Source organism: Tympanuchus pallidicinctus, unplaced genomic scaffold, assembly GCF_026119805.1.
Source record: "Tympanuchus pallidicinctus isolate F22 unplaced genomic scaffold, pur_lepc_1.0 scaffold3, whole genome shotgun sequence".
NCBI lineage: Eukaryota > Metazoa > Chordata > Aves > Galliformes > Phasianidae > Tympanuchus > Tympanuchus pallidicinctus.
Window position 1 is genome coordinate 63,507,063 of NW_026294747.1, and position 24,172 is coordinate 63,531,234.

The following is a 24,172-nucleotide window of genomic DNA, read 5'->3' on the forward strand; positions in this document are numbered from 1 at the left end:
ATGAGAATGTAAGGTAGAGGCTGCAGATGAATTGCTCACTGATAATTTTGCATCCGCAGCCATCAAACCATGAGATATCTAAAGTATTTCCTTCCAACACGAGCTGAATGAGCAGGTTCAACCTGCACCCTGATCTGCAGCTATTGTGATTAGAGGTATGCTGATCTGTACCTAATGTCACGAGTATTTTAGGCACTCATCTCGTTACAGGTCCCTCAGACTCAAACTTGCAAGCTGTGTTTGTTTATTCTCATTCTTGTATCTGGTTTAGCTGATGAGCTGACCCATATTCTTTTGCAGTTTATGTGGATTATTCTAAGAAATCAATCATAGAATTGTAGAATATCCTGAGTTGGAAGGGACCCATAAGGAGCACTATGTCCAACTCCTGGATCCACCTAGGAAAACATGGCTAGAGAAACTTGATGTGTAGGAAGGGAAGGACTTGGGTGGCTCCTAATCCTAGAGAGGCTGTGGAGCATCCATCCATGGAAATATTCGAAACTCAATGGGGCCCCACGCTGGGCATGGTCCTTCCTGGCACCTCTCTGCTATACATACGATCTTCATTCTCACACCCCAGTGCCTGCTGACCTTTTTCTTCTCTTGCAAAAAGGGGAGCAGGGTTGGTGTCCTCATTTCGTAGGTGAGCACAGGAGATGGGAGGGACTGATGTTCAGAGGCTCATTTTCCATGGACATCACTGGCAGCCTGGCCTCTGATTTCCTCTGAAAGTCCAGGTCTGAGCAAGCTCCTCAAAAGCAAGCAGAAGATCATCATGGGCACCCAATGGGCCCTGGTATCCAAAGGCAGAGGCAGCCAGTGACAGCAGGGTAAGAAGTGCCTTAGTTCCTCTCCAGTGAGGGATGTTCCCATCACCAACTAAGAGTGTTTGAGACAGAAAGGACATGGCTTGTCTTCAGGTCACCCATAGCCAGTGGCAGTGAAGGCAACTTTCCCAGCTTCGTGTCAGAGCCACCCTTTGCAAGTGCTTTTTTCTTAACGATGAGCTGCCATATCACAATATATATCCACCTATGTGTTTCCAAGAGCATTACAAGGGTGGAAAAAAACCAATGTCAGGTACCAGGGAGGTAGACATGAAGCCCAACTGAGTTATCTCACATCTCTTCTGAACCACCTTTCCCAGCAAAGGAGAGAGCTTTCTGCTATGGGCAGTGGCTACAGCAAACACTGCCAGCTCTGATGTGATTTTCTAGTTTATCATTATCTGTCTCCTGGGAGGCAGCCTGGTTGCACGCTCCAGTGCTCCATCGCAGCCAGTAACCTTGGTGGCCATCCTCACCCCCAGCTCCCCATTGCCAGAGCCACACATGCACCAAGGGAGACCCAGCACGGTGTGTGCCCACAGCATCCCCCTCTCAGGCTGTTTTGGCTGCTGAAATTAGAGTCAGACAGAGTCAAGGACTGGAGCTGAGGCTCTGGGGCCCAAGTGCTGATGTGGCACCGTGCAGCACCACGCCTGGCTTTGTGCAACAACAAGGGGGAAAAAAAAAAAAGCACCCAACACTTCTGCCCTTTAAATCTGGACAAAGCAGGTTTCTAATTAAAGCAGCACTTAATCATTAGCGCTCGGTGATTGCAGTCCTGGTGGATAGTTGATGCAAATAGTCGGTTGAAACTCTCTCGTACTGGCTCCCTCTTTGTCCCTCGGTGAGCCTGGAAATGGGTGTGAGCAGCAGTAGGAGTGTCTGCAGTTAAGTAGAGGATTGAATTACCGAGCACTGCTGTTCCCTAGCTGACAAGGTAGCAGAACAGCAAACAAAAGTGCCTTGAAAAGAGCTCGGCAAAGAGAAGAGAAAGTGCTGGGATCGCCAAGGAGGGAGAGCTGCGAGGACGCCGGGCGCTTTCCAACAAGGTAAGCAGATTTTCTGCACCCCTCCTGGCTTTATTCTAAAGGCCAGAGCTGTTTCATGACCACTTTTGCTTGCTGGAGGAGTAAGAAACAGAAAAAAAAATGAAAGAATTTCATAAAATAAAAGCGATGAGCCCTCCAGACTTGCATCCCCATTGCTGCCTTTGGGACGGGGCAAGCAGCTCCCTCCACTCACGTAGGAGCACAGCCATAAGGACACAGGCTTTGCACTGGTCTCTCTGCACAGAACAGCTTTGATTTCACACACCGAGCAATTAACGGCATTTTGCTTTGACCCGGTTTGTTTCATATCCTTGCTGCCATGGGGATCTGCCCAAAGCTTGGCTGCCCGTGTGGACGTTGTGAGTTCAAGCATTGACAAAAGCTGTGCTGGAAATTCTGACCCATGGGTCCTGCTGGAGTCTAATTGATAAAGCTGCTAATGGCCGAATGCTGTTTGCTCTGCGAGCACAGATTGTTTTCTCCTCTTGTTCATTTGAGATGCAGATCAAACTGCGATAAAATCGAGTTGTAATGGAGTGGAGCTGCAGGCTTACTTGCCAGTGTTTTTCTTAGGCGTGTCTATCAGGAGCATAAATATTTAACAGAAAGGAGAAGCAATATGAATTAGCATCTGTGGGAGGTTTGCATTTGTTCAAGGCTGCCCTAGCACAGGTGTAACAAATCTTACAACAGCAGAAGCAAACTGGCCCCACAAGAGTAGCACTTAGCAGGTGAATCATCCAGGTGCTCTTTACACACCGCAGCTAAGTGGGTAAATTAGAGCCTGCAAAGTGGAAATCAGGCAATCAGAGGACATCAGTCTTCATTTTGGTGGGGTTTTACTGTACTTTGGTGTGCTGGAAGGAAGCACAAGGATGGGCTTCAGACCAGGAAAACTGAGGTTATGTCTTCTGCCCTCCTGGCTGCACCAGGCTGCCCTTCTCCCCCACCCCCCTTGTCTCGTGATGTGATTTCCTAGGCAGGACATTGTGGCAGCAGTTGTCAGGGTGTCCCAGCTGGGAACAAAGATTTCATGCCTTGCCCTCAAACAGCATCACCCTGGTCTCCTTGCATCCCCTGTATCTTGGGGCTCTTGGGATTCTTGAGAAATAGATCCCTGCTCTTGAATGGGCAAGGATGGTGAAGGTCCCTTCCAACCCAAGTCATTCTGGTTCTGTGATTCTGTGACTCTGTGGTGTCACTTGGTCTTGGTGCACCATGGAGCTGCACATGTCTTTCTGGACTTTAAGCTTGGAGGTTGTCACCTTTTCTGCTGTGGAGCTCCAGGAAGGTGTGGGACATGTAATACATGAAGGAGATGCACTGTGAGCCCAGTGACTCCAGGCTGCATCTGCCCCACAGCCTGGTCTTCTGGCACTGCCCATGCTGGAGTTGCTCATCCTCATCCCTCTAAAAGCTCTAAAAGTCCATTGCAGGGCCTTTGTGCCACCTACCCAGCACCTGGAGGAGGAATGTGACTCCACTAACCTTCACTGAGGGCTCCATTTGTCACAAGGAACAGGCTCTTTGCAGCCTCCCAGGACTTATTTGGTGGCTGGCACAAGTCCATGGGCTGGGCTGCCTCTGTCTGCTCTAAAAGCTGCTCTACTGAATACCACATGCCCACCTAAGCAAGGAAGAGCTTTCATGTGGACATCCTGCACCCAAAATATCTCTGCACTGACTCTTTCTTTATTCCAGTATCATCTTGAGCTTCTCAGATGAACGCACTTTGTACAGTCACAGGAGAATACCTGCTCCCTTGAATCCCTCTTCTATGTTCTCTCTTTCCACATAAAACAACCCTGAAAGTGGGCCTAGTTGTAATTTATCCTGGGTGATTGCTCATTTCCATTGACTGTTTTGAGTGCAAAAGGAAATTAGAAAGGGTAAACGTTGTCTCTGTGACTTTGGCAGCCTCCACTCTGCAAAGTCCTCCCAAATGCAATGTTGATTTTCAGCACAGGGTACTGTGCATCTTGCCTTGATTTCTAAGGGCCTTTGCTTGAAACTGGAGTCCTGCCATTGTTATCTGCCTTTATCTGAGCCTATTGATGCTTATCTGAGGCTAGAACTTGTCATTCCTTCACATCCACGTCAAAGACCTGAGGCACAGGGGACGTGAAATTGCACGGTTGAGTCCACGATTGACTCCATTTCCTGTGGAATGGGCTATTCAGAGCAGCTGACCTCTCCCACCTAAAAACACCCTGTGGCCATGCCCTGCAGTGAAAGAATAGGATAAACCAAGGATAGCCCTTGGTTTAAAACTGCTCTTGCTAAAACAGCTGGGATGGGCAGCCCCGGAAGTCACGTTCTTTTTTGGGTGATGCTGTTACACAGATACCCACCTTCCCTTCGGGAGGCTGCTGGAGCCTGAATTACTGAATTACTGCCTGAAGAGTTGCTGCCTGGCTCTGAGCAAATTTCACCCTTCAGATGCCTGATTTCCTCCTCAGTGCACACACAAAACTCCCATTGGCAGCTCCGGTTGCAAAAGCAGGCCCCGGATGAATGACTCTTTTAAAACTCTTTGCAGCATTTGCAGGGATGTTTTATTCATTTGGCTCTACGCAGTTGATGTGCTGCTCTCTCAAAGCTGCCCTTCATTTCAGGCAGGATGGGATTGCAGCGTCTTCTTGCATTTCTGTGCCAAGGTCCTGTGTGGGCTGAATCTCCCTTCTCATACCAGATGTGTGCCAAGTGCACAGAAGCACCCAGTCTAATCAAGGAAGGTTGGGTGGGGTTGGTTGGCACCTCCCTGTTTGGACACAAGTTAGGTGTCTTTCAGTAGAGGTGTGTCATCTGCTTGAAACTGCATGGTCACCTACGGACTGTCACACTTACACCCAGGTCATCCCGTTTCATTTGCAACCCAAAATATAAACCTTTTTAAATGGGAGGTCCTGGGTTTCACATTCCTGAGTTTGATGGGTCTACACTGGAGTGAGACTGGGATGCCCCAGCCCTGGACGTGCTCAAGACTGGGCTGGATGGAGCCCTGAATGCTGGGGGGCAACCTGCCCACAGCAGGGGGTTGGAACTGGATGATCTTTAAGTTCCCTTCCACCAAAACCAGTTTATCACTTTACGATTCTATGATCCCTTCCATTCAATAGTTAACATTGATCTTGCTGCTTTCCACTGGGAAGCCAATGCTCTGGGAACAGGTCCAGACCAGCCCCTCGCTCCCTCACCATCAAACAAAACTCCTGATAGTGAGGGCTTATTCAATTGCACTACTTAAACACTGTACCAGGAAAACCTGCTCTCTATCTTGTGTGCAGAAATAGGCATTCATGCTCTTACAGCAAAAAAGATTGTAACTCTAAGACCTGATTTTTAAAAAGGGCAGGGTAAGGTGGGTGCTGGTGTTTGTGTTTAACTGCAGGGGATTTTTGTGTGTTTGGCTTAGTTTGTAGAATCATTAAATCAGTCACTGAATCTTTGAATGGCTTGGGTTCGAAGAGAACCCACAGATTGTCCAGTTTCAACTGCTCTGCTGTGAACAGTGCTGCCAACTGCCAGATCAAGCGCCAGCTCAGCCTGCCCATGGCCCCATCCAGCCTGGCCTTGAGCACCTCCAGGGATGGGGCCCCCACAGCTCTCTGGGCAGCAGTGCCACAGCCTCACCGATGGTTCATGACAGCATAGCTGGAGCAGCGTCTACTGGAGCAAGTTGTTGCACTTGGAGAATAGAGTTGGGTTCCTGTATGCTGCAAGAGGTGAAGGACAGCGTGGGAAGCTGGGCTCTGCGCCTGGAGTTTCCCTATAGGCAGAGATTTGCCATTTCTGCTGATGACCCAGTGTTGGGATGAGGAGAACCACCCAGAGAGTCCTCCTCAGACTTCTTAGATGAGAGGTAATGGATTTAAGTTGCACCAGGGGAGGTTCAGGTTGGATTTTAGGAAAAATTTCTTCTCCAAAATAGTGATGAGGTATTGGCACAGTGAGGCTGAATGAATCCCCTCCTCTAATCCCCTTTTCTGGCCTTTGTTAAGCTATGGCCTCTTCTGTCTCAGCAGGAAAAATGCCTTATTTTTAGGGTCTCTTCTCAACCATCCACCTGCCTGCCAGTCCCTGCATGTTTCTGAAGCTCAAGTGCTCCCTGGGGCCCCAGAATCCCTTGTACACCTCCTCCTCCCTGACAGCTCTATTTTACTTACCTGCAGTCATGAGGTTTAATAATGCTCTGTTAAAGCGCTGGTGTTGAGGAGGATCATAACTCTCTTCCTGGAGGCAGTGAGTAATTAGAACTTTCTGAGAATGCTTCTAACCTGAACCACTTCTCAGGAAACCAGGAAGAGGAATGAAAATGGCCTCAGCTTTGTTTTCCTCCTGCATACATCTCCTGCCCTTGCTGTGTCATGAAGCCCTGCCTTCGGATGCAGGGCTGGTCCTGAGCCAGCAATCTCTGCCTTTCACCAGAGCAAGAAGGAACTGAAAGAAAGATTTGTTTGTAATGAATTGGCAGGCTTCTTGCCTGCTTTCCCCAGGGATGGCTCTGCACTGTGACTGACTCAGTAACCTCACAGTGTGGAGCCAGAGGTGGAGTGGATACCCCTGGAGCAAGCGTGAATCAAGCTGCATTTTAGTAATTGAAAATAATGCACCTGGCACCACACCTGGGACAGCACTGCCACAAGGCACCTGCATGCAGCGGGCTTCTAAAAGCTTCTTGTGAAGCTCTTTCATCTCACAGCCACATCCTCAGGGTGGTGGGTTTCATAGGATCATAGGATGGTTGGGTTGGAAGGGACCTCAAAGCCCACCCAGCTCCAACCCCTGCTGTGGGCTGGTTGCCACCCACCAGGTCAGGTTGCCCAGGGCCCCATCCAGCCTGGTCTTGGGCACCTTCAGGGATGAGACATCCATAACTTCTCTCTAATTGTTAGTAAGTCATTACGGCAATGAGAAATTTTCAGGGACAGTGCATCTCTACTCTTCCCAGAGAAAACAGGCATTAAAATTTTAGAGGGAGGATTCTGAAAGCAGCAGTTTGGGAAAATCTGCTCCTACAAATCAGTTTCCCGAGGCCATCTGCTTGAAGATCAGACTGCTGGAAAGCTACCAGCAGCCAATGAACAGGGGGAAGAAAGGAGGTCATAAAGGGAGGTGTGGAGAGATGAGCAGGGCTTTCTGGATGGAGCAAGGTGACGGGCTGGAATTGATGGCAGGTGGAAAAGAAGCAGCTGCAGAGTCTGCAAAGTCAGAGGAGATAAACCGTGGTCTGCCAGCCATCCTGAATGAGATGTCCTCCAAGGAATTTGAAGAGATAGATGAGGTTCAGGTGGAGGGCTGTGGCAACTAGGAACTATTTCCCAGTAATGCATTACTTCTTGTGCTCCTTCCTTTTAAGAAGGAGCAATAGTGTGTCTGGAGAATTAGTACAAAGCCCACCTGTGTGTAGCTTCCAGGGGACTGAAAGGTAAAGGCTTACAGCATCGCTTGTTTTCTGGTAAAGGCTGTGTGTAAGCTACAAAGTAAGTCAGAGATGACTGGAATGGGCAGAGGGTGAGGACATGCGTTATAGGGAGAGGTGTTGAAGGTTTACATCTGGGTGATGCTCTCAGACAGTGGCTGAAGGTGGGATAAGTTTCCATGGTTCAAGCGACAACCCCTTCCCATGGTCTACAGCATTTCCAATTCAAGAGACTACTGAGAACATAAAATCACCTCAGTTGTTCTCTTCATTCCAGGCCCTAAAGTTTTTAGCATCTTTAGCACCTCAGTCCTTGTCATCCCAGCCTTTGCCCCATGAGCACATAAGAACAGTCTCCTATGATGGCAAGTCGTGATCACAGGATGAGTTGACTTGGATGATGCAGCTGACATAGAATGAACCCACTTGGATGAGTTGGGTCTGATGATCCCTAGCAGCCACTAGTGAAGAAAGGTGCAAACATTCCCATTGAGCTCAGGATAGGTTCCTGCTCAGCTCCAGAGTCAGTGTCCCTGAGGAGGTGAGCAATGAGTTTCTTGTAATCATAGCTCACCCCATGTCCCCTGCACCATCTCTGATTTTGATTGATGGATCAAAAGAGTGAAAGAGCCCTTCAGCCCCTTCCGTAATCCACACAGATGATTTGGTAGGAAGGATAAGGGATCTTTTTTGACCCATAGGGGAGGCCATGAATCCCTGAAGCATGAGGACTGGACCATATCATTGCATTATGGTCAGACTAACAGGGGCACCTGACTGGAGCCTGATGGTTGCAGACCATGAGCATCCGAGCCCAAAGAACACACCCTGGCCATTCAGCCATCTTGTTTCAAAGTCATAAGGGAGAGCCTGCCAGCTTTCCTAATAAGCTGTTCCAATAGTTAATTGCCCACCACGATCAGAAATAGCATCTTATTTCAAGGCTTATTTCACATAATTTTAGCTGCCAGGCAACAGCTCTTTCCAGGAGGGCTGGAGTGCTCTCTGTGGTCAGCAGCAGTGTCTGTGCAGAGCCATTTCCTTGGCACACCGAGCTCCTGAGACTGGACTTCAACAGTACACAGAGGAGGAGGTCAGCTGAGTTGTGCTTTTGCGTCTATTGCCACCTCCAAAGCACAGATCCCATTCCCTGCATCATCACCACGTTGGCTGAGATGCAAGGAACTTTTTCTCCTCTTGCACCACGAAAACGAGACAGCTCATGCAGCCTGAGTGCTGGTGCTTCTGGCCAGTCCCTCTCTAGGTACAGCCAGTCTTTAAAGCAGTGGTGCCAAGCAGCTCTTGAGGAGCCACGCACAGTACTCAATGTAGAATTTCATTTCCTGGAGCAAAACAAGAGTTAACTGCTGTCCTTTGTGCAAACAAAAAAATCATAGAATCATTAAGGTTCAAAAAGACCCCTAAGATCACCTCACCCAACTGTCCACCTACCACTGGTACTGCCCACTAACCATGTCCCTAAGTCACACACCTCCATGCTTCTTGAGCACCTCCAGGGACGCTCCTTGGGCCCAGATGCTCAGCTATAATGTAAGCAGTTCAACAGCCCTGGTTTACCTCATCCAGTGCCAGTCCAAGTATTCTTAATAATTAGGGCTTTCAGCCTGGAAAGGCTGGAGCCACAGCTGCTTCCTATTTTCTCGAAGCTGTACAGAACATTAGTCATTTCACTGGGGTTTTTTTATTGCCATAACTCCAGCACCGCCAAAACCCAGACAAGCCAAATCAGGCTTAATTCTGAATGTTCCCTGAGAGTTTGAAATGATCTCCTGTCCCCTCCTGAGTGCTTGTCCTCCCTCCCTCCCTCCCTCCCCACCCAAACAGCCCATCTGCCAACAAAAACGTCCTGCTGCCTCTGCTTCCTCAACACATACCAGGTTGACTGAAGTGAAGCTGTGACTGCTGGCATTTCCACCCCAATTGTTATTTATTAACCATTCTTGAGAATGACCTTGACACTTAATCAGTCATCTGATCTTTCTTGAAGGCAAAGCTCTTCCTCACACCAATGCTGGTTGGAGAAGGGTCAGATTTAGCAAGCAAGAAGCATTGTTCTGATTTTGGCAGTGAGTGTAAAAGTCCATCTGCCTTCACCTTCCAGCTTCATTCCTTAGATCAAGTTAAATTCATGGAATCATAGGATGGCTTAGATTGAAAGGGACATTGAAGAACATTTAGTTCCAACCCCCTGCCATGGGCAGGGCTGTCACCCACCAGGTCAGGCTGCCCAGGGAGCCGTCCAGCCTGGCCTTGGTCCTTTGCACTCAGCCTGAAGAAGCTTTTGCTCTTTGCAGTTTATAACATCTTAACCAAGCAGCGATGACCCAGCAGAGCCTTTGCCACACAGTGGCCATCTCTCCCTGGTCCTACCTGCCCATGTGTGCCCATGGTACATACTTGGCTCCTCTTTCCAAGGCTTTAAGAGTCTTGGAAATGGTGCAGATGGTAGGGTAGGTGGCCCTAGAGGTGGAAGTTCATAGAATGATTTGATTTGGAAGAGGTCTGATAAAGGCCATCTGGTCCAACTCCCCTGCAATGAACAGGGACACCTGCAGCTCCATCAGGTGCTCAGAGTTCTGTCCAGCCTGACCTTGGGTATCCCCATCTGGAGATGGGTCGTCGGGGATGGGACAACATGAGTAAAATCACTCAGCTGTGCTACACACAGGACTACTTTTCAAACCCCGCCTCTGCACAAAAAAAGAAAACTGCCTTAGAAAATTGAACAGCTGTGTGCTACTGACGTGCATGCAGAATCCTACAGCTGCTTTAGTGCCTCTTTTCTTCCTTCATAGATAAAACTGTCTGTGTAGAAGTAAGGGAATAGGTAAAGCTGTGTCTGCATAGAAGGAAGTGAATTGCCACCATAACCAGCTATTTTTGGTAAATTCCTGCCCCAGAGGCAGCTGACTCATGCTCTTTGCATATTTGCATTTCACCTAGGTCTGGGTAGAACCAGTTTGGGTGAGATAAGAACTGAGCTGGACATCACTGTTCAAACCCCACAGTGAGCCTGAGCCTCTTAAAGTCTCTTTATTTCTTTTTAAATTAGAAAAGTTTCTGCCCTTCCTGGTTTCAGCACAGATGAGAAGTTTCCACTCCATAAATACTGGATTTTGTGTCTGGGCTGAAGTTGAATTATGGGATCATCTGATTAAAAGTCACATTAAATTTTTAATGAAATGAGCTGTCTGATTATTGAAGTCATATTCCTATTATTTCCAACTTGGCCACCAGCTGAAAGAAGCTGAAATGTCCAAAGAAATGGCCGACCTTAACTGTGCTTCACACTGCCCCAGTTAATGGCTTGAGGAGGGGAACAGCTACCCCCGAAAAGATGGGAGCAGAGGCGGTGTCAGAGCCCCAGGAGCAGAGGAGGCTGAAGCTCCCCATTTTGAGTCGAAGACATTTGGGTGGGAATTGGTGAAGCGCTGCTGGACGGTTTTGTCCGTCGCGATTGTCTGAGCACAGAGGAATTTGAGGATCCTTTGGGTTAACATTGCTGGACGGGAGGCTGGGATGCTGGGAGGAGCGGGGCTCCAGCTGTGCTCACAGCTGGACAGCTGCCCGCTTCCTGCACTGTTCGGAGGCGATGACGCCTGCTGCCTTCCGCAGGGACCAGCATCGGTTTTGCAAAGACTTCACCCCCAAGTGCTCTCTCACGTACAAACCTCTGCACTGACTTCATTTGCAAGTCGTTTTGGTACTCGACCCGAGGGGAAGATACCTAAATAAATAAAACAGTAGCTGAGGGATGCAGGCTTCACTTCTTTGATGGGGACTTTTCAGATGGTATATTGAAGGGAAAGGACAGTATTTTGGTTAAAGGTCTGAACTGGGGCAATGCTTCTTTGGAGACATTCAGGCTCTGGAGTGATTGAGGTGTGGCTGTCCCTGTTCACTGCAGGGGAGCTGGACTAGATGGCCTTTAAGCGTCCCCTCCAACTCAAACAGTTCTATGGTTCTGGCATTATTTCATGCCAGCCACAGACTCCACAGTAAGTGAGTGAGGATCCCATCCAGAAGAATGTCCATCTCCTCCTTAGAGGATGAAATATATTCCTGGACCTGATTTTCAATCTATGTGGGATTACCATTCTGGGACATGAGATGAAAAGCATCTTTTTTCTTCTTGCCTGGGAGAATTCGGAGGAAACTGAAGGATTGCTTAATGCCCTCGTGGTCAATAGGTGAGGCCATGTGGATTCAGTCTTCCGTGATCCTTCAGATCCATCCAAGGCAAAGGAGTGAGAATGATGAATCTGATGCTCAGGGCTGTGGGTGCTTCAGTGCCTATGCAAAGAGAAAGGATCTGGCAGTTCTGGGCTGTAGAATATATTAATGTACCAACATTCCTACATAGAAAAGCAACTTCTGTTCTCTTGCAAAATCTTCAGGAGAAGGATCATCACAACTAATGATTTAATGGCGACAAGTGCAGCATATCTCTCCATGCTTCCGTGACACAAGTAATAAAGATGCCTTTTGGCATGAGATCATCTGTCTTTGCTCTTTTCTCCCTTGAAAGAAGCTTCCTTCATGGCTTTGTGCTGTGGCTTCTTTTATTTTTCATCTTTCATTTTTCATCATTGTGGCTCAGCTTGGGTACCAAGCTCATACAAAAATGTCTGTTCCTTCTTGCAAGCAGTTTTCTACTTACAGGAGCAGAGGTGCACAGGGTAAGCCAAGCCCTACAACCATGAGAGCCATTTCATCCAGAGTTGGGGAAGTAAACGCACTCAATCAAGTTGTTTTTAACCCACTACGACAGTTCAGTCTGTCATAAGCAAATGCAAATAACGAAAGCACACTTGTAAGGCAAATGAATGCAAAACACAGAATCAGTGAGCCGTGCTTGCTCTCAAGGCTGGGCTTTGGTCTGTGAGCAGAACTGACTCATACAGGAGCAGCTGATATGGGCTCTGCCCTTACACAATCACAGTCTGTCCTGTAGTTGCTGCAGCTGAGCTGAATTGATTGGGAGGCACCTGTTATGCCAGCCAGCTCTGCTAGGATACAACCTGGTGAGTTCACACACACTGGCCTGGGGTTTGATCTGCTTCAGAAGGTAGGTTGGCTGGATTCAGAGTTTTTTTACTAGCAAAACTTCTATCATCTAAGCAAGAAGATACAGGGAGTTAAGGAGAGTTCCTGGTATTTCTCACTGCTGGCAAATAGAACAGACAGTGGATTTGGTGGACGCCCCGTCCTGTGGTGGGTACCCTGTGTCTGGAGACACTCAAGGTGAGGCTGGAGGGGGCTCAGAGCACCTAATGGAGCTGTAGGCATCTCTGTTCATTGCAGGAGAGTTGGACCAGATGGCCTTTAAGGATCCCTTCCAAAATCAAATGATTCTTTTATTCTATGGATGGGAGACCTTCACCCATCAAAGTGGCATCTGGAGGTACCCAAACCATCTTAAAGGTTCCCAGGTACCTTTGTGCAGGCAGCTGAATCCCACCTCTTCCCCGTGCAGTAAGCAGAGCCTAGAGAGCTGCTTGGCTTTGCATAACGTAGGTGATTGAGTCATCAGCTGAATCACTCCCTGTGCTCTGCGGACTATACTGGCTCCCTTGACCCTAATGGAGATGGAAACCTGGTGTCCTACCTTGGGATTATTTGCAGGTAGCTTAACTTAGACCTGAATCTCCTCCTGAAGTGGAAGGGCTTCATTCCTTAGGCCACTGGTGACCCAGGGCACCTGAGCTGACCTTAGCTGCTCCAGGAGGGCATTAAGTTCCTGGAGGTCCCTGGTGTCTCTGCAATCCCTTGTGCTGCAGTACTGATGTTGGGTCAAACACCCTGGTGAATCCTTCCCATCTGTGCAAACAGGGGAAAAACAATCCCATATCAGACCAGTGGTGTCCTATCGAGGCTTTGCTGGGCAGTGATCCCATACTTTGCTTGGACCTTCATGAGCATGGATGCACTGGAAATGGGAGTTCACCCCACCCGAGTGTAGATAACTACACCTGAACTGGAACGTGATTTTTATAGTTGGCAGTGAGGCATTTCAAGGTGTGATTATCTCCATTAACTGTAAGAGAAACCCAGCTGACTTGCACACCTATAGTTCTATCCAATTCTGTACTTATTTTGTCTTTTTTTTGCTTCTTCCTTTTCCTTCCAGCTCAGAGTTCAGGATGGCAGATGGTGACACAAATCTTCCCACTATTGAGAGAAGGCTGGGTCTGCAGATATGGAGCATAGAGGTATGATAAGGGGGCAATTATGCTGTATGTCATCTGTGTGTATGCATATTTCAAGAAAGATATTCTGGAACTGATCTGGGGGAAAAAAGAGTCTTATTGGTAAGATGCAGCAGTGGGAAACAGGCAACTCTACTTGTTCCTACATTTGGCATGTTATTGTTTGGTGCCTTTGTGTTTCTCTGGAAAACAAGGATAATATTGACTGATGGGTTTCTACAAGGTTACTGCAACCTGCAAGGTCACCTTCTACTCGGGATCATCTTTGCTTGGGATTTGTAGCCAAGCTGTGCTCAATTTTGTCCTTATTCTGTTGCATTTCACTGGCAAAGACAGCCTGGGGAGAAGTGGAAAGAATCTCCAAGTGGTGGTGGCCTCTGAAGATCCCAGCTGTTTTCCACAGTGTCTTTGCCCTAACATTTCTCTCCAAAATATTGTATTAAGTTGTTTTCTAAAGGATCTGAAATTAGCAACATTTTGGTTCACAAGGGTCAGGTTGGTATGCGGGAAAACAAGTCAGGCCACCAGAAAAATGCATGTTTTGAATTTCAGAGAACCACAGAGTCAGTTCTTGTCCAGGAGGTGTGTGTACTGGTGGATTCACGTCCCAGCACCTGCAATGGGCAGGCATGGCTGGTTAACTGTGCTGAATAGTGTGCAATTAGAGTCTAGAGGGGATGAGAGACATCAGTGTCCATTTTTTCCCAGCACAGCTACTTGCTATGAATCCTGAACAAGGTGGTCATCCTGTCAAAATTGAAAATTATCCTTGAATTTTACAGATACCAATTTAAAACCACAACCCAGAACTAAATCTAGGATAAGATGTGCTCAATGCCATGGCAAATCCCCTACACATGCAAGCTCTAGAGCATTTCAGCATGACCTCTGGGACTTTTTCCCTAGGCCTACAGGATTGCTTGGGGAACATTATACACAAATTTTTGTTGGTCTGGGCAAGCAGCATTTTCATTTTCACCTTTTCACATCGTGGTACATTCAGAATTTCCTCCAGAAGTGACTTTTCCTATTCCACAAGCACAGCCTTGATTCTTCCTTATCCAAACCCTTGTTGTCAGTTGAGTTACATCTGCTTTGTAAAAGTTCTTGCAATGACCCAAGTGTGCGTTTTCTCACAGAACATGAAGATGGTTCCTGTACCTGAAAAAGCCTATGGGACTTTTTTTGAAGGGGACTGCTATGTAATTCTGCACGTAAGTAAGGTGAACAAACATTGATCTCTTTGGGAGGATCAGCGTCGTTTCTTGTGTTCCAACTTGATACTGGAGTGGTTGTGCGTATGCATTGCCATCCCATCACACACCTGAATGTAGTGTGGCTGTTGTAACAGCTCTGTGTGTCCAGTAAATCAGAAGTCCTGAGAAACCATTAGCAGTATTAATTAAAATGATTTATCTTCTCACCCATTGCTTTATGTCCAGACGTGGAAAAATGGCTGGTATATCCCCAGCAAGTTACTTCAAGGTCTGGATTTGCACGGCTTATGGGAGTGTTTTTGGGATGGGAGAGGTGACCAACTAGGAAATGTTATTTACACAAGATGGTATGGGTTGTGAGAGCCACCTGCTTCATGTCACAGCAACAGTGGAGATCTGCAGCCCTTCTCCCTGTCTCCCTTAGGAGACCTCTGCTGTCCCACCCAAATTTGGTCCAGACTTAATTGCAACCACTTGAACTCAGGCTAGGCCATGCACGCCCCATTATGGTACCTTTTGAGTGTTTTTGGAGAATCAGTTTGGCAGCAGCCACCTAAAGATGTGCTTAGAGCAGAATGTGAGTGTCCTTGCAGAGAGCAGGCTGTAATCACTGTAGGTTTTGATGCTCACAGGCTCAGCTTGTGTTGCAAGAGCTTGCCCAGGTAACAAAGCCCTTAGTCAGTCCACTGCTCTCCTTCCTCCCTGCAGATAAGTGGGTAAAAATACTCATCTTTGCATTCTGCACCTTAACTGCGTGCTTTTCAAACAAGGCTTGTCCGCAGGACAATAGGACTTTGATCATCTTTTTTAACAGTGCATTAAATTGAATGATTTTGCTACAAATTAGTCAGCTGCGCCTAGAGGAATGGTGTTTTATTCAAGCTCTACTGTGTTTTTCGCTGTAGTATCACTGTACAAAGCAAATAAACAGAACTTAGTGTCAAATCGAGTTTATAAAATGAGCTTTTATTATCTTTTTCAGGCATGGATGATAGGGTTTAACACAGTAGGTGCTGAAAAATAACTGGCACGACTCACATAACGATAAGCACACCTGTTCTCAGATCACTTGCCTCTTCTTTCTGGGCTATTGGGTTTTTCTGTAATAAGATGAATCACAGCAAGCGCACACGGGCTCAGCTTCATTTGGAGTTCTGTCTCTTTTGCAAGTCAGCAGGAACTCCCAGGCAGTTGGTGTTACTATGTACTGTCATATGAGAAAGAGAAAGGGAGAGAAAGAATCCAATCTCCAAGCAAATTTAAAGTGATCTATGAGAAGAATGTCCTTTAAGTTTTCATATCAAACTCTGCAAAAGTAGGACAGGTCAAACACACGAGATTTTGGACTTCCACAGGTGCCTCATTTTCCTTAATAAGTCATAAAAGCATATGTGATGGAAACATGCTTCGGTGGAACATCATTGGGCTCCATCCTATGGAGAGGGAGGATGGGCCTTGGGAATGGGCTCCATGGTCACTTATTTTGCCACTTCTCCCCAGACAGCAGCATTATGGGCTGTGTCTTCACCCTGTCTCATCTTTCCCACCTCTTCCAGAGCAAAAGAACCTCTCGTGGCACCGCTGTGGATTTGCATTACTGGATTGGGAAGGATTCATCTCAGGATGAGCAAGGTGCTGCAGCCATGTACGTCACCCAGCTGGACGCTGCGCTCAGGGGAAGCCCTGTGCAGCACCGGGAGGTGCAGGGACACGAGTCTGAGACCTTCCAAAGCTATTTCCGCAGCGGCATTATGTGAGTACAGTCAGACCCTTTGCTGCAGTGAAAACTTTCCATTCTGACAAACAGAAGTTGTAGGGAGTGAAGCTGGGCCCCTGTCATTCTGATCTACTAATTGCTTCCCCAGGTGTTTTCAATGGTTTTAACTGCTCTTTTGTTCACTGTAGGGTTTTCCTTTCTCTTCTCCATACAATTTAGATTAAGATGCCCATTCAGGACAATTTAAATCAATATCCACCTTGCTGAGAATCACAGAATCATTAAGGTTGGAAAAGACCACTGAGATCGTCCAGTCCAACCATCAGTGCAACACCAACGAGCCCACTAAACCATGTCCCTCAAGAGCCAGTTAGGGTTATACATATGAGACAGAAGACTGAGATAGTTCTTTTCAAAGGTGTTTGTTACCAACATTTATTTAGAGTTCACTTAGTTGTATTTAGGTGCCCTGTCCGCTGCTGTTGCCAGCAACCAAATCTTAATCCCTGTTTATGAGCTAATCAGCTCCATGAAGCGTTGATCACACTAGGGGCAATTTTCCTACTGTGAAAGCAAAGCTTCATTCTCTGAACTAAGGCATTGGAAAGATGGTATTGATTCCAGTCTTGTGGCGTTGAGTCCAGTCCTGTGGTCCTGATTTCCTCTGGGGTCTTTGGAAGGTGACTGTAATAGCTGTTCTGTGCTGGCAAGAAATAGTCCTAAGTGCCTTTCTTTCAGACCGCTGAAGAAAGCCCAGGTGAAACCCATCCTCAGATTTGACCCAGTCTTGCTTTTGATTTCTCTGCATTTTGCATCTCTGCGGCCTCTCATGAGCTTCCTCTGGGCTTTTGTGAGACAGAAGAGTGCTTTTACCCTCATTTTAAAGATGAATAAAGGGCTGTGAAAAAACTGAAATTCAGACCTTCCAAAGCACGTAGGCATAGAATTCTATTTGGGAACATATCTGCCTCTGAAATAAGAGTGAGTTAGTCTTCATTGTGGTCTAAACCACATGCTGAGGTCGTACAGGAAGTCTGAGGCAGAGTAAGAAATTGAAGCAGGCTGTTTCCACACCTTGGCAGGTAGAGCATCTCTTCTGGATAGGAAGAACTGTGCCAAATAAGTCTAAAGTACTGTGAAATACCCACTGACCTGACCATGTTTGCCAGTCTTATTCATGTATGATAAAATAAATTGATTTTCCACACTGCAATATCTATAAAAATCTCAGCAATCATCTGTCTTTTCTACAAATGGTAATGACATTGTTTCAATCATTACTGTAAGCCATGAAGCACAAACATGCTGTTGGATTTCTAAAATGCATTTGGATATGTGGAAAGGAGTTAAACTTGTCCAAAACTTGTCCAAAAATACCTGTTAAAACATTCTGGGACTTCTTTGGGGGAAATTTTAACCTGTACTGATGTAATTGTGTCCTCCTTGCAAAGCTGCAAGGCAAGAAGGGGTGGCATCACGCAGTGAGGCAATTACAATGCTAACAGCAGCTTTTGCAAAGTGAGTGTTCAAGGACAGAAGGATGTTCCCATAGGGAAACAACTTTCTATCTAGAACAACTATTTTGCATAAAAACAGATTTCAGCCAAAAAAAAAAATATATATATATATTCTCTGCAAAATATGGTTCATTTTCATTCGACTGTTTATGGAATATTTCAATTCTGAGATGCCACTTCTGTGCTTGATGGGATTTTCAATTTGACTGTGGTATGTTTCCATTGCCATCCCTGACCTGCCTGCTTCTCAACACACCTTCTCCCAAGATGCAAAACATAACACCCACCTCATGGTGGGCACTGTGAGGACTCGTTGTCTGGCCAGGGACCAGGAACAGTGCAGTACAGGAACATAGAGTGAGGCCATTTCGTGTTTCATTCTTAAGACTTTGAAATTATATTAGCTCTAGATTTTTACTTGTCAACAAAAGCTTGAGATATTCTGAAGTGATGGAGGGGTTGCTGTTTTCTAACCACCTCTAACTCCTTGTTCTCTGATTCCTAACAGCTACAAGAAGGGAGGGGTGGCCTCAGGATTTAAGCATGTGGAGACCAATATGTACAACATCAAGCGTCTTCTTCATGTCAAAGGGAAGAAGCATGTGTCAGCCACAGAGGTACTCAGGGGATACCTCACTCCCTATGGACTGTTCCTCCCTGCTTCCCCTCCTACGCCCATTTTCTATCTGGTCTGCCTGCTCAATAGCTCATTTCTTTTCAAGGGTAATTTTCAAGATCTCGCTTGGGTTTAGTATCGTCCTGAGAGAAGCCATTTGGCTGAGTGAGTGGATGAGTACTAGAAAAATGAGCCTGTCGTTGCAGACCAGTTGTTGCATCCCCAGGACAACTTCTCCGTGCCCATGGCTTGTCTCCTGCAAGCTCTTGTCTCCTCTGTTTGCTGAGCTCTTCCATCTCCTTATGACAGGTAGCACTTTCCTGGGATAGTTTCAATAAGGGTGATGTGTTCCTGCTGGACCTTGGGAAAGTGCTGATCCAGTGGAATGGGCCCAACTGCAGCATTGCTGAGAAATCCAGGGTGAGTATGGACCAAAGGCACACACAGCACTCAGTGTTTGCATAGAAAGAAATAGTGCTTGTGTTTGCATGGTCACTGTTGGTTGACATTTGTTTTAGTCAGTGAGAATATGACTAAAACCAGGAGAATGGAGAAGATCCTGGCAAATCTACTTCCCCATACAGTGATATCTGGTTGTTTAGAAGGGCATCCAGCTCCCTCTGGGGAGACCCATTGCCATCCCTATGTGCCCTGCAGTCTGCATGACATGGGAATAAAGTTAGTGCTGGTAGATTTAACTGCAACTACTGCAATCACTGGTAGGTGATTTTGAATTTATTTTTAAAATCACAAGAATTCCAGGTTGGTCAGTATAAGACAAACAGGAATACGTAACCCATGTTTTGATAGGTCAGATCCATGGTTCTTAAGGCAGTTTTCAAAGGGGTCATCACCCTTATTTTACTGATGGAGGATCTGCAATATAGGGATGTGATCAACCAAATTTACCAACAGGAAATTAGCAGAGTTGGTGACTAAGCTCATAGCCAATTATTATGCATATTAAAAGGCAGGTGGGACAGCTCTTCACATTGTGACACCTGGTAATCATAGAATCATAGAGTGGCTTAGGTTGGAAGGGATCTTAAAGGTCACTGAGCTCTAATCCTCTGCTGCGGGCAGGGACACCTCCCACCAGATCAGGCTGTGCAGAGTCCCATTCAGGCTGGCCTTGAGTACCTCCAGGAATGGAGAACTCATAGCTTCTCTGAGCAGCTGTGTCACAGCCTCTCCACTCAGATAATTAGCAGGTCTGGTGGACACATCACCCTTTACAAATAGGAAAATTTGGAAGACATTAGCAGTGGTAATCTGGCTTAGACCACTATTACTCGGTCAGTGCTCTAGGTCTGAAGTAATGTTGCTGAATATGCTGTGTGGGTTAGGATTAAACCCCGCCGGTGATCCTTGTGCAGGGCCTCGCGCTGGCTCGTAGCATCAGGGACAGCGAAAGAGGCGGCCGCGCTCAAATCGGCATCATTGACAACGAGAAGGACTCCCCAGACCTCCTCAAGATCATGAAGATGGTGCTTGGTGAGAGGCATGGGGAGCTCCGAGATGCCATCCCGGACACGAAAGCAGATGAGCTGCAGAAAGCAAACGTCCGGCTCTATCAGTGAGTGTGGGTCTGGGCTCCCACCCCTTGTCATGGCGGGTGCCGGGAGGCCTGACCACTTGCTGGCTCTGTTTTTCAGTGTCTACGAGAAGGACAGCGACCTCGTGGTGCAGGAGATAGCCACTCGGCCCCTGACACAAGACCTGCTCCAGCATGAGGTGAAAGGCATTAGACCTTATGGTGACCAAAGAGTGCCGTGCTTTTATTTTCAACTGAGCACCTGTTTTTTAAGATACCTTTTTTTTCCTGAAAATTATCATCCTTCAAGATTAGCCGATGTCTTCCACAAACAAGACAGCTTAGGCTCTACCTACAGCTTCAGTGGCCAGAGGCGGGCAGTGGGTTAAAGTTAGAAGAGATGGCAAACCCACCTTCCCAGCCAATGGTGTTCTGTTGGATTGGAAACATCTCTCATGAGGCTATAATGACCAATTTTGAGCAGTTCCTAGAAAAAAATACGTACTTTATTGCATTGCAGTTTAAGGGCAGCTGCCTCAGCCAGGTATGCTCACAAAGTCAACATACTCAAGAACGCAGGTAGGGTTGGTGGTATCTTGCAATACCAGGTTCAGAACCCTGCAAGGCAAGGCAGTGAGCTAGATCTACATCTAAGGCTTCAAGAAGGATCCAGACTGGGTAGGCACCAGAGGACTTTTGCTTGAGGAGATCTTTTAACATCATTTTTTTCTGTTTCACCTCAGGACTGCTATATTTTAGACCAAGGTGGCTTTAAGATTTATGTCTGGAGAGGAAAAGCCTCCAACCAGGAAGAGAAGAAAGCAGCCTTCACTCGAGCTGTGGTGAGTGGTAAATGTAGTGCCAGTGATGTCGTGGGAGGTTAACTAGGCACTAATCTAGATCTGACCACTAATTATGATTAAGTGTGGGTCTGAGTAATAACAGAGGAAACATTTAAACTTCTGAGGGAGGTGTGATGACATAATGTAAAATTGTTATTCATCAAATCTCACTGAGAGCTAGCTGTCACTGAAACTAAGAGGGAACTGATTACAGGAAAGAAGATACAGAAGGCAATACTAGATGTGACACAGTAAGTGGTAGACTACTGGGATCCACTGCTCAAGAGGTGGTGGAGGCAGAATGCATCAGAGCTGAGAAGGGATTATACCAATTTATGGTCAATAAACAGATATTAAAGGGAGGAGGCTTTTATGATCTCTGTAACATCCGTGATCCCATACTGTGGGTGTTGGGGAGAATGAAGGGATCACACTGCAGATAGTCACAAGTCTCGTGTGTGCTTGCTAAATAGCATCTCTTACTGTCCAAGGCGGCACAGACCAGAAAGTTGTGTTCCCAACTGAGTGTAATACTTCTGGGGAAGTCAGTGGGGAATTTGATGACTCAGGCTCTCTGAAAAAAGCAGAAATGGATACATAAGTGCTACCAGTGCCAACCCCAAGTCCATTACAGGCAGTAGTGTTCTGCACAGCGCTGATGGGTTTGGGCTCAGGTTCTACATGTGAACTGGAAACTGGCACTTGGTAGAAAGAGCTCTGTTATTAACTGCTGCTAGCCTGGACCAGCTGACCTGCAGCAAAACTATGGCTTCTGTTATAAAGCAGCATAGCACACCTCTGCATCTCTTCAGATAATCTGCCATTTTCTGGCAGAGCACGCCTCAGTGCTTCCTTTCAAAGTTGGCCTCATAGGAGCCTGAGTGTAGAAGGCATTTGGTAGTATTTCATGTCAGTTGGCACGTGGGATTGAATAATACTGGAGAGCTTTGTTTTTAAATTCATTTGTTGACTTATGTGAAGACCATAAATGGTTTCATCTTCAGTGAGATCTTCCGTGGAGATACTGAACCTCAGTGGCCCCACCTTCAATAAGATCTTACCTGAAGATACCACTTGCACCTACTGTCTCAGAGAAGAAAAGCTTAAGACAAACTCCGACTAAAAACATCTCACAATTCTATGCTTCTCCTTTCAAAAGCTGAACTCAGCTGCTTTTTGTAGGCAATCAGCTCTGCAAACTCTGGCCCTGGGCTACAAATGTAGAACAAAAGATATCTCTTTCTTTCAGCTTGGCAGGTGGGAGGGATGGGAAGACCATCTGCTCTGCTTTTCCCTGGGGGTAGTGTGTGGCTACAGTATTTACAGCAGAAGATGAATGCTCTGAAGCCCACACTCAGGCTCCTTCCCAAACCATGGCTGTCAGCACTGTACCTCTGGGTCATCCTGGAGTCTGCTGAGCTAAACACAGAGCAGTTCTCAAAGACTAAGCAATGACTTTGACACTTGGGGAGACAGAACACAGATCGTTTTCATCCTTATCACACTGTATCAGACACTTCTGTTGAAGCACTCTCTTAACTCAATGGCTGCTCTATTTCAAGGAAATAACTTGTTTTGAGGAAAAAAAAAATGGAGAAAAAAAAAAAAGGAGACTTTTGTAGTTTTATCCCTTCAGAGCACTCTGCCTGCATTCCTTCCTTGGCATACAAGCTCTCTATCATGCTAAAGGGAGAACAAGATTCCTGTTCAGAGAAAGTCAAAGAGCTGGGAGAAAAGCTAACTCAGCCCGTGGGCCCAGTTCCATCTCTGCTCATTGGCTCCAGTCCTGGATCCACCACCAGAAGCTGTCTATAGAGCTGAATGAGATGTTCTCTATCATAGCAAGGCTGTTTGTTAGACTTACTGTGTGAGATTTTTCAAAAATTAGATGCCATGCAGAGATTAAGTTTAGGATGTCATCCAGGTGACTATCCTCCTAGGGACAGCTCTCTAAATACAGGCATAAACATGAATAGAATGTCTGTAGGTATCTTCATAAGTCTGAGTGCACGTTTTCATCTTGGGGTGAATCCTGACATGGTTATGCTGCTGTGCTCTACTGGAGGTGGAGGTTTGCTTTTGGGGTCCTCAGCCTTCTTCTCATGTATACAAGAAGCTTGGTGTGTCTTCACTGATGTCTGTTTTCAACCCCCTAGGGTTTTATCCAAGCCAAAGGCTATTCTCCTTCCACCAACGTTGAAGTGATCAATGATGGTGCAGAGTCAGCTATGTTCAAACAGCTCTTCCAGAGGTGGACAGAAAAGGATGAAACGCAGGGGCTGAGCAAAGTCTATACTGTTGGCAAAACTGGTGAGTTGGTTTTCAGAGACACAATTTGCCATGTGTTTGACTCTGCTGTCCATGATAAGCTACAGAGCCAAGGGAACACCATTCACATTGGCTGCTCCCTATCCTCAGCATTTTGAAAGTCCAGTGTGCACTCTTCTCATGTCCCATACTTTCCACCACCTTCAGTAGAAGCAGAGTACTTCTTGTAAGAACCGAGCTGCCACTTACTCCAAACGTAAAGGTTGGCAGATCTCACCTGAAAAAAAAGTGTGTAAAAAATTCACACTTGCATAGCTGCTTAATTTTCTTCAGATAGAGCTAATGATGAACCTGATAAGGATGTGCTGAACAACATTCTGCTTTCATTTATACTGGCATCCACCCAAGATCTTCCTGACGTCAATGGAATCATTCTCTATTGGTGTAAATGGTGCCCCCATTTATCGTGCTGCTGAAGTGCATAATTCAATGCATTAACTCCAAAGAGTAAACAACACCAAAGAGAGAAATCTTGCTGATGGCAGACAGAAGTGGCAGAGATGCTGATTTGTCTCCATCGTTAATATCTTTATAGCTGCAAATATTTCCTTCCTTTGCAAGTTCTCTCTTCTCCCTTCTCTCCCTGTTATCCATAAATACTGTCTTCTCCATGAGTTGGAGAAACATGGTCATTCTGTTTCTGAAAGAAACGCTCAAAAATGATGGAAGTATATATACATTTGGAAAACAATTATGAACTTTTAGTCAGGAGATAACTTCTATTTTTACTCACCAGTCATCACAACCTCATTGGAAAGTGCTGTATGGCCAGTTGCCAACCAATAACAGATCAACATTAGAGTGCATGCACTCTTGTATGTCCCACAATTGACATTTGCTTACTGGTGGCAAGTCTGGCTTTATGCAACC

The 24,172-nt window shown here is 46.5% G+C and overlaps 1 protein-coding gene across 4 annotated transcripts in view; it reads left to right on the forward strand.

Moving 5' to 3' along the window:
* The first annotated feature begins 1,323 nt into the window (after positions 1-1,323).
* The window catches only part of VILL (villin like), a 32,371-nt gene continuing 9,522 nt past the window's right edge, over positions 1,324-24,172 (forward strand). The window contains exons 1-10 of one of the 4 annotated variants that reach the window (XM_052696744.1): positions 1,324-1,879; positions 13,453-13,534; positions 14,671-14,745; positions 16,305-16,501; positions 18,491-18,599; positions 18,908-19,018; positions 19,975-20,174; positions 20,254-20,332; positions 20,876-20,974; positions 23,131-23,284. In XM_052696744.1, the coding sequence (XP_052552704.1) occupies positions 13,466-13,534; positions 14,671-14,745; positions 16,305-16,501; positions 18,491-18,599; positions 18,908-19,018; positions 19,975-20,174; positions 20,254-20,332; positions 20,876-20,974; positions 23,131-23,284 (1,093 nt within the window). In that variant the 5' untranslated portion in view covers positions 1,324-1,879; positions 13,453-13,465. Of the gene's footprint in view, positions 1,880-12,269; positions 12,391-12,546; positions 12,567-12,671; positions 12,755-13,452; positions 13,535-14,670; positions 14,746-16,304; positions 16,502-18,490; positions 18,600-18,907; positions 19,019-19,974; positions 20,175-20,253; positions 20,333-20,875; positions 20,975-23,130; positions 23,285-24,172 lie in introns of those variants that run through there. The other 3 variants (XM_052696745.1, XM_052696746.1, XM_052696743.1) reach the window with 3 other exon arrangements.